General features: G+C 42.1%; 2 protein-coding genes across 5 annotated transcripts in view; one reads left to right on the top strand and one right to left on the bottom strand.

Annotated features, from left to right (window-relative positions):
* lmf1 (lipase maturation factor 1) overlaps positions 1-5,083 on the bottom strand; it is an 18,028-nt gene extending 12,945 nt beyond the window's left edge. The window contains exons 1-4 of one of the 4 annotated variants that reach the window (XM_029456304.1): positions 4,850-5,083; positions 3,584-3,893; positions 2,974-2,984; positions 1,460-1,608 (exon numbers count right to left, since the gene is read on the bottom strand). In XM_029456304.1, the coding sequence (XP_029312164.1) occupies positions 1,460-1,608; positions 2,974-2,984; positions 3,584-3,893; positions 4,850-5,057 (678 nt within the window). In that variant the 5' untranslated portion in view covers positions 5,058-5,083. Of the gene's footprint in view, positions 1-1,459; positions 1,609-2,038; positions 2,933-2,973; positions 2,985-3,583; positions 3,894-4,811 lie in introns of those variants that run through there. The other 3 variants (XM_029456305.1, XM_029456308.1, XM_029456307.1) reach the window with 3 other exon arrangements.
* Positions 5,084-6,209: 1,126 nt separating this feature from the next.
* Positions 6,210-9,414, top strand: sox8a (SRY-box transcription factor 8a). The gene is made up of 3 exons (XM_029456309.1): positions 6,210-6,849; positions 7,957-8,201; positions 8,431-9,414. Exons 1-3 carry the CDS (start codon positions 6,440-6,442, stop codon positions 9,186-9,188), a joined length of 1,413 nt encoding a protein of 470 aa, XP_029312169.1. The 5' UTR covers positions 6,210-6,439; the 3' UTR covers positions 9,189-9,414.

Here is a 9,414-nt window from a genome sequence, read left to right as displayed (position 1 = left end):
CTGTAATGGATTTGTCTCTGTGAATTATACGCAAATGCAAATTCTAAGAATGTTCACGGCACAGAACGTAAAGACGAGGAACATGTGGCCGAGCAGCCTCTGTGCCGTTTCCTTTGGTTATTGTTTGACGTCTGGACTTCGTTCTCACCTGCAGCATCGACGGAACATTTAAATGTGAAAAACCCAGAAGATAAACACCAGCAGACCTGACAGTTCTGAGATATGTATTCAACAACGTTGGGTTTAATTCAAACTAAGACATAAAGAACTGTAACTAACAATAAAGTGATGTTGTGATTTTCCATTACTGAGATAATCGTGAATATAGAAGTTGTCTTGTTCGCTATTATGGTGGAGAAGTGAAATATAATAATAATTCTTCATCCTGTATTTATGCAGGAGGACCTTATGATTTATGATTATTGTATTTAAGAATGTTTGATTAGATAGTTAAAGTGAATTCTGTGTGTTTTTAGTTCCATTTTAGGAGTTTTTCTTGATGTTTACGGAGATAATAACATGAATCTCTATTATGTTGCGCAGGATGATTGAGACATAAATGTGAATATTGTGCCAACTTTCATTTTGCAGCATGAACAGATCTCTGCAGTGGAGCAGGGCTGCTCCTCTCGTGTTCCAGCTCTCTCTTCATCGTCCGAACAGGGAAAACCGAGCGGCGTTTGTGGCGATTGGCAGATAAAACCGAGCCGGTGGTCTGAGATTCACCATGGAAACTGTCAAACAACCAGACATGTTGTTTAGCCGACCATATATTTAGGTTGGATTTCGAAATACTGGCAGTGACTTACAGCCGAGCTCCAAAAGTAACGATCTAAACTGGTTTCATGTCTCCATGTTGGCTTGCTGGGTGTATTCTGGTGTGTGTGTGTGTGTGTGTGTGTGTGTGTGTGTGTGTGTGTGTGTGTGTGTGTGGGTCAAGGTGCTGGTGTCATTGGGTTTTAGGAATAAGTCAACTCCAATCGATTAAATCTTATCGTGTTTGATAAGTTCGACAGCTGCTACGAGAAATTCGAAGCAAAAAAACGCGAATGAGCAAATTTCTATTTTCATTAATAGCTGCAGAGCTTCAGACGCGGGCCGACCTCCGGCGCCACGACCCACGGTGGAAAAATCAGGTGCTTCATCGTGTGTTGAGGTCACGTGTTCATTACTCGTCCTTATGAATACATAACATTTACGTGCCACTGTCTTACATTGCACAAGCAGCAAATAACTTGAACTACACTCATTGGTTTGCTAACGTTAGCTAACTATGCTAATGCAGTTAGCAAAATGGAAAATGCAAAAAGCCTAATTTCAGCTAATGTTAGTTTGCTAACGACATTAGCATAGCTAGCTAACATAAGATAAGATAGTGAAAGCTTGTATTGAAATAATAGTGTTGTATTGTCGACCTTGGGGTTGTTGTTGGAGGTTATGTGTGAAGCGTTTTACTCACCGCTCCCAGCATGATGCGAACAATCAGCCACCTGAAGGTCCAGATGCAGATGAGGGAGGGGGGACAGCGGCGGGGGACCGGGGACAGAGTCCACACGGGACACAGGAAAATGGCCAGAAACCCCGTCTCCAGCAGCTGGCTCTCCCAACCTGAACATCACAATATAACGTTACTAGCCAAATGATTGTCATAACACTTATTACAAGCTAAACCACGGTCTTAGATGCGTCTACGAGTTGCTCAAAGCTCAAACTACAATATGACGTAATGCAAGCAAACAGGATAATTCTACGGTGAGCGGTGATGGACACGTCTCTCATCTTTACAGAGAAACTTTGCTTGTTGCAAAAAAAACTGTTTAAAAAACGAGCTTAACCACATTTAGTTAAGAGCTAGAAGCTCAGGTCAGTATGTTAACAATGCACATGCTGATGTTCACCCTCTCAGTTCAGTAAACATTCAAACATTAAGTAGAAGGTGCTAAAAGGTTTTACAATTCATCCTTAGGGGGATGAATGCTTGTAACAAAGCACAAATGTCCACCTCAAACCACCTTTTGAGGAAAAGTCAGAGAATTACCAAAGTCGTGAGGATGCATCCTGCAGAGACGGCGTCTGTACACATGTTTTCATCAATCCATCAATCCATCAAGTATATGTGGAGACATTTCACAGGAGAAGTGAAAACTTTGACCTGCTGGTGGACCAACAGAGCAACTTTCTACTTTGACAAGCGTCTATGATCAAGACTGTTTGTCTGTCTGCAGGATTATGGAAGAACTACTCGCCTGATTTTCGTGAAACTTGGCGTAAAGGTGAAGAACGGATACACGCATTATGTTTCAGTTTGGTTCACATTGTAAGATATGGCGTTTTGGAGTTTTTCTGCAGGGCATCCTCTTCCAGCAACGAATGCCCCCGTTAGCAAACACTCTGGTTTGTGTCTAGACTTAGGAACAATCAGAGGAGCTTAGTCTGCAGACTTAAAGCTGCACAGTCAGTGATACTAGGTCCAAAAGCAAAACAGGGAGTGAGGGAGAAACACAGCGAGAGAAAAATATGTCAAAAAAAGAGAAACAGAAGCCACAACTCCAAACCACAGACATCGGTCTGGCCTCTCCGACTACAAGTGTCATTAACCAATCACAGCGCTGCCACTGAGCTCGCCACTCATCTGGGCCGGAGCCCTTCGTGCAACCTATTTATACATCCTCAACTCTTTCCTTTGTTATTATTATTCTACATTACGGTTCTGATGCATGACTCTGCAGCTGCCTGCGTCCCAAGAAATAAACACGTAGAATCATGAAATCCTCCTGAAATTAAACGACAGGATTTTACATGTTCTGTAAAAAGAGGTCCGAGTGCTTGGACAGCAGGACTCAAAGTGTAACATCCAAACCTGAGCGTCACATAAAGTTTATCCTCAGATCCACTTCTTCTGTTGGAACAGAGTCAGTCCTGGTTTAGTGTGACGTGTAAACTGTGAGGGACGTGCAGGCGGTGTTCACTTACCGAAGGAGTACCTTGAAAAAGAAAAGAAACAAAAAAGGACACTCAACATTTAAAAATAAAAAGGCTAGAATTACATCATTCTTACTGTTGTTCTGGGAAACCAGTCCTGGAGTATTCTCATTCACTTATGTCCATTAAAGTTTATTATTTCACATTTCCTAAAGCGAGAGCGTCTTTCACTTTGATGCAATAAACTAAAATTAAATACACAGCTAGAATTAACTCAACTTTGACTAAACTATAACCGTATTCATTGGGAGCTGTGCGTCTGTGTGTTTAACCTTCACGTAACCTGCTAAGTGCTGAACTATGTAAACCAGCTGGTCGATAACTTTGTGCCGTTTGGAGCTCGGCGGTGAGAGTTCAGGGCTTTTATCAGCTTGATGAGAATAGTTTTCTTCTGTGGAAGAAGAGCAGGAAACCAAAACAATGATCCAGAAATAGACTCAAAGGTTGAAAAGAGCGGAGACAAACTGCAGCGTTCCCCGTCTCGATCCCGCTCACGTTTCTTAATGTGTTCATTATTTCGTGCAGCTTTGAACGTAGTTTTTAAAAGCTACATCTGACTTGTATCCATAACACTGTTTGTCATGTGTGTGCATGTTCTCACCACAGCTGTCCCACGCCGACCAGTGAGTGGTAAAGCACCCACAACGTGACCATGATCACCATGTTGGCCATTCCCGTCACGAGGACAAACGCAGACAGCGCCATCCCCCCCAGAGCGATGCCATCCAGGTTGGCGTCCATTTCGCTCCAGTCTAAGAGCCAGAGGATGGAGGGGGTGTACGCGAAGGCGGCAACGCCGATCTTTCCCCCGACGTAGCGCTTCACGCTGTTGAGGTAGTCCTTGCAGGGCATCAGGCCGTGCTCGCCGATCAGCTGCTTGTTCTGGTTGAAAGCGACGCTGAACGCCACAACTACAGAGAAGAGACGAGATAAAAAGATGACACGAGTTCTGCAGGCAAGTGCAATTTGGAGGTGAAGGGATTTTACTCGTGTATTTCCATGTATAACTCTTCACCTCATTAACATGCAGATTACTGTTCCTGCATCACTCATCCAATAGTAGCACACTGCGGTCTCCCTAATGAGCACGTTGCTTCTCTTCGTATGGGTCCAAACATCTCCAAGATTATATAATATACAATCAAATCATTTGGTGCCAAGAAAGTGACAACATAATTTGTTTTAATTAAAGTCTTTGTTCAGGTACAAAAACAATAATATTAGTATTAAATTGAGAACTGTAAAATAATTGTATAATATAATAATAATAATAATAATAATAATAATAATAATAATAATATATTTTTTTAGATGAATACATGTTGCAAAATATCCTTAGGGTTTCTTGGATGTTCAGTAAATATTACAATCTAATCCAGCGAAAAACAAGCAAAAGGTGAGGCTTAAAATACACAAACTTCCAAAACGTCCATAAATGAAAACATATATTTAGAGTAGAGCGACAGGATTTTGCAAGTCCCCATACATTTAATTGTTTTCACATCATTTTTATTTAATTTCTTCACACAAATCCACGACATGAACTGGGAGGACTTGGTATAAACATTGGTACTCAATTTAAATTACAAAAGCTAATAAACCCAACATCTGCAGCACTCGATCCCCAGAGGTGGTGCACTGACGCTCCGTCACTGCGGAACATGGGCACCAGCTCCACCAGCTCCACCGACTTAAACTACTTTTAATTAACTCATGTAAAAGCTTTGTATCCTATTGTGTAGATGTTAAAGACAAAGTGGACAAGAGAGTTAAACTTGCAAACGTAGACTAGCCGGCTACCTGCAGTTATAATTTACTGTTTAACTCACTAACTCATGATTCACGTCAGTGGCGTCCGCGTGCTTACAGTAAATAAAGGCGACGCAGCGCAGCAGCACAACGCGCGTGAGCCAGTAGGTCCCGGTCTGTAACGACTGAAGTCCCCGGTGTTTGTCCGCGTCTCCGCCGGGGTCTGCTCCATGTTCTTCCCCGCTGTCTGCACACACAGTCTCCGTCTTTCTGCTGTCGACACGTCTCTTCCTCACGGAGTTCTCCGAGCCAGCGGTGGCCGCCATGTTTAAGGGTTTTACGGTCACGTGACTAAACAGACACGGAAGTGCATCATCTTCATTATAATTATAATTATAATATTTATTATTATTATTATTATTATTATTATTATTATTATTATTATTATTATTATTACTGTTGTTATTATTTCAGCATTGAGTTTGTCACTATGCATATTTTCTATGTGTTATGAATAAAGTTGCTTTAAAATGTTATTATTGTTGTTGGAGAAAAAGAAAGTAATAGCTGGATAAATAATAAAATAATAAGTAAAACACAAATGTGAAACATTATGTCTAACTTGGGAGTTAAAGGTGTGTAGTAATAATAATAATAATAATAATAATAATAATAATAATAATAATAATAATAATAATAATAATAATAATAATAATAGTGTAACATTATTATTATTATTATTATTATTATTATTATTATTATTATTATTATTATTATTTCAGCATTGAGTTTATGTTATGAATAAAGTTGCTTTAAAATGTTATTATGGTTGTTGGAGTAAAATAAAGTAATAGCTGGATAAATAAGAAAATAAGAAATAATAATAAGTTTTTAAAAAAGGTGAAACGTTATCTTTAACTTGGGAGTTAAAGGTGTGTAGTACTACTAATAATGATAATGATAATAATAATAATAATAATAATAATAATAATAATAATAATAATAATAATAATAATAATAATAATAATGGTGGAAACAGTATTAAGAATGCAGAATGTCCCCTTTGAGTGTAACATTATTAATTTTATATTATTTGATTATTATTATTATTACTGCATTTACTGTAAGCAGCATTTTAATGTTATAAGATTGAGTTTATTTGAAGTACTTTTTGTGTATAATAATGTATAATAGTAGATATATAATATAGTATATTAGAAGTTTAGAGAGGTAGAAGTAAATATCCTAAAATAGCAAGGAATTGAAAAACTCCATATAATAATAAGAAATATATAATAATACTTTCTGCCTCTGACTTCGGCCTAGGCTACTATCTGAACCATCACAAAATGTTGTTTTAAAATTCTAAATCTAATATCTACTGTCAACAATTATCAGCCTCCTCGTGCTTCGTTATGCCAAACTAGGAGGAACTGTGCTTCTGAAACGTTTCAAAAGCCAATAGGACACGAGGGGAGGAGAGACGCAAGTACGAAGAGAGTTAAAGTACTAACAAATAAATTAGAAGCTCGTCAAACTTTGCCTGCATGGTTGTGGCGGAGGACGCAGACAGGAATAGTTTAAGACAAGCAATTTTGGATTTTACTTGATTTAATTGTCAAACATTCTTCTTACAGAGCCGTGCGCATTTACGCACTTGGAGAGTTATTCTGGAATCGTGCCATTTGCAACTTTTTACCCGCAAAGAATGTCAGAAGAGAACAAGTCCTTGACAGACCATCCGCGCAGTCCAGCAGGCAGCGACAGCTCCGTGTCCCAGCATGGATCGGACTCAGAGTCCCCGACCTCTCCAGCAGGGTCCGACGCACAGGAGGCAGCGCGCCCGTCCGGGATTACGCACAAACCGGAGAGCAGCATGGAGGCTGAGCGCTTCCCCGCCTGCATCCGCGACGCGGTGTCGCAAGTGCTGAAAGGTTACGACTGGTCGCTGCTCCCGATGCCGTCTCAAGGGGAGAGAGGGCTGAAGAGCAAACCTCACGTGAAGCGGCCGATGAACGCGTTCATGGTTTGGGCGCAGGCAGCGCGGAGAAAGCTGGCGGACCAGTATCCTCATCTGCACAACGCTGAGCTCAGCAAGACGCTGGGCAAACTGTGGCGGTGGGCAGTGAAGCTACACTATAGGGTCTCAACTTTCACTAATGAGCAGTTAGTAGGCTATTGTATGCTACTGTGTGCAGACCACCACAGTTAGTGGTCCCAAGACAAAACCCGGGTTTCTCCTCAGTGAATTTCATCCCAAATGAGAATCTTACCATTTTTGAAAAGTTGACAACTCGTCTGATAAAATGACTAATTAATGAAGTTATTAAGCATTCAAATATTGCTATTAATTCGCTGATATTCTGCATAAATTCAAGTAAAAATAATAAGTACAAAACGTGATGCAGAATTCCATATTTGCATACAGAGAGAGAGAGAGAGAGAGAGAGAGAGAGAGAGAGAGAGAGAGAGAGAGAGAGAGAGAGAGACAGACAGACAGACAGAGAGAGAGAGAGACAGAGACAGACAGAGAGAGAGACAGAGAGAGACAGAGACAGAGAGAGAGAGACAGAGAGAGAGAGAGAGAGAGAGAGAGAGAGAGAGAGAGAGACAGACAGAGACAGACAGAGAGAGAGACAGAGAGAGACAGAGAGAGAGACAGAGACAGAGAGAGAGAGACAGAGAGAGAGAGAGAGAGAGAGAGACAGAGAGACAGAGACAGAGAGAGAGAGACAGAGAGAGAGAGAGAGAGAGAGAGAGAGAGAGAGAGACAGAGAGAGACAGAGAGAGAGAGACAGAGAGAGAGACAGAGAGAGAGAGAGACAGAGAGAGAGACAGAGAGAGAGAGAGAGAGACAGAGAGAGAGAGAGAGAGAGAGAGAGAGACAGAGAGAGAGACAGAGAGAGAGGGGTGATTGTGGTTTTTCCTGAATGTGCAATACCAAACATTATTTGCATTGAAAGTAAATGTACTAAGCATAAAAAGTACAATATTTCATTTTGAATTGTAGTGGACTAAATAGTGCACACAATGTCACTATGAATTATTCTAATTTGTCATTTCCTGTCTGGTACTTTAGAGAATGCTAAAGCTTGAGTACACAACATAAGTCAACATGCTTAAACATTTTGGAAAGAACATGCATTGTATATCCAGTTATAAACCTACTTGCTTGAACTTAAAAGGACCTTCAATAATCCAACGATCTACTCCTCTCTTCCTCAGACTTCTCTCTGAAACAGAGAAGCGTCCCTTCGTCGAGGAGGCCGAGAGGCTGAGGATGCAGCACAAGAAAGACTATCCAGACTACAAATACCAGCCTCGGAGACGCAAGAGCACCAAACCGGGACCGGGGGACGGTAGGCCCGGACTGGTCCCGCATCCGCAGGGCCTGTTTAAATCAGAACCAGGTGTGGCCAGGCTGGGTGGCAAAGGAGAAGTGCACCATCATTACCACCCAGACAGGACAGGTGAGATACCATCTGAATACACTTTTTGCATGTATTTCAAAGATACCTTTTTTTGTTGTCCCTGCTAGTTCTTTATGTGTTTATCATAATGAGGCTGATAGTGGTTCTAGTTCTTGGTTCGTATGTTTGGCTCCCTTAGACCAATCAATAAGTCTACTCATCATTGGCGCTCTACTTTATTGCTTCTGCATGGAAATATTGATCGGTGCTTCCTTGGTTTTGGTTCCAGGTCAGTCTCATGGACCTCCAACACCTCCCACTACCCCTAAAACTGACCTCCACGTGGGGAACAAACACGAGGGCCAGCGGCCTGTGGACAGCAGCACCACCACCACCACCTCCGGCCGTCAGAACATTGACTTCAGTAACGTGGACATCTCAGAGCTCAGCACCGATGTCATCAGCACCATCGATGGCTTTGACGTCCACGAGTTCGACCAGTACCTCCCTTCCAACAGCCACGGCTCCACCCTTCTAACCCCGCCGGATAGCAGCAGCCATGGACACAACAACCCGTCTGGATCCTTCATCCCGCCCACCATCCCATCTAACAACATCCCCACCTGGATGCCCAAAAGTGCGACTTACACTGGAATGCCACCGTCCTCTTCTAGTCGAGACACGCGCGGGCTCCGCAAGGACACCAGCCCAAAACCTCAGATCAAAACTGAGCAGATGAGCCCGGGTCACTACAGCAGCTCTTCCTCCTCCTCCACTCCTCCACCGCCACAACCCGAGTACACCTCACTCAGCTCGGGTGTTTGCCCTTCCTCCACCAACCAATCTGACTACACTGACCTCCAAAGCTCTGGTTTCTACAGCGCCTTCTCTGGGTACCCTGCCGGTCTGTATCAGTACCCCTACTTTCACTCCACCCGCAGGCCTTACGCTACACCTCTTATCAACAGCCTGGCCTTGGCACCACCTCCACACAGTCCTCCCTCTGGCTGGGAGCAGCCTATCTACACGACACTCACCAGGCCTTGAAGAAGGAGGAACCCCCCCCAAAAAAATGTAAATGACTACTCAGATTGGGACAGAACAGTGGCCTACTTCATTCCTAATGTTTTGACCAGTTTGGATTTCTAAAGGACAGTGCTGTTGACAAAAGATTCATATTTTGCATCAATAGTTACATTTGCTAATTTTTTATGTATTTTGTTTTAAAGATGAACTAAGATTCAGTGTTTTGACTCTTGTCTGAGTGATTTGA

The sequence above is a fragment of the Cottoperca gobio genome, chromosome 19 (assembly GCF_900634415.1).
Source record: "Cottoperca gobio chromosome 19, fCotGob3.1, whole genome shotgun sequence".
Classification (NCBI taxonomy): Eukaryota; Metazoa; Chordata; class Actinopteri; order Perciformes; family Bovichtidae; genus Cottoperca; species Cottoperca gobio.
Note: the sequence above shows the minus strand (reverse complement) of the source record. Positions and strands in the feature narration are given on the sequence as shown.

Bases quoted from the DNA above. Each gene is read 5' to 3' on its own strand.
- sox8a (XM_029456309.1), top strand. From the start codon at position 6,440: ATGTCAGAAGAGAACAAGTCCTTGACAGACCATCCGCGCAGTCCAGCA. The intron at 6,850-7,956 runs GTGGGCAGTGAA...TCTCTTCCTCAG, and splicing joins ACGCTGGGCAAACTGTGGCG to ACTTCTCTCTGAAACAGAGA. The intron at 8,202-8,430 runs GTGAGATACCAT...TTTTGGTTCCAG, and splicing joins TTACCACCCAGACAGGACAG to GTCAGTCTCATGGACCTCCA.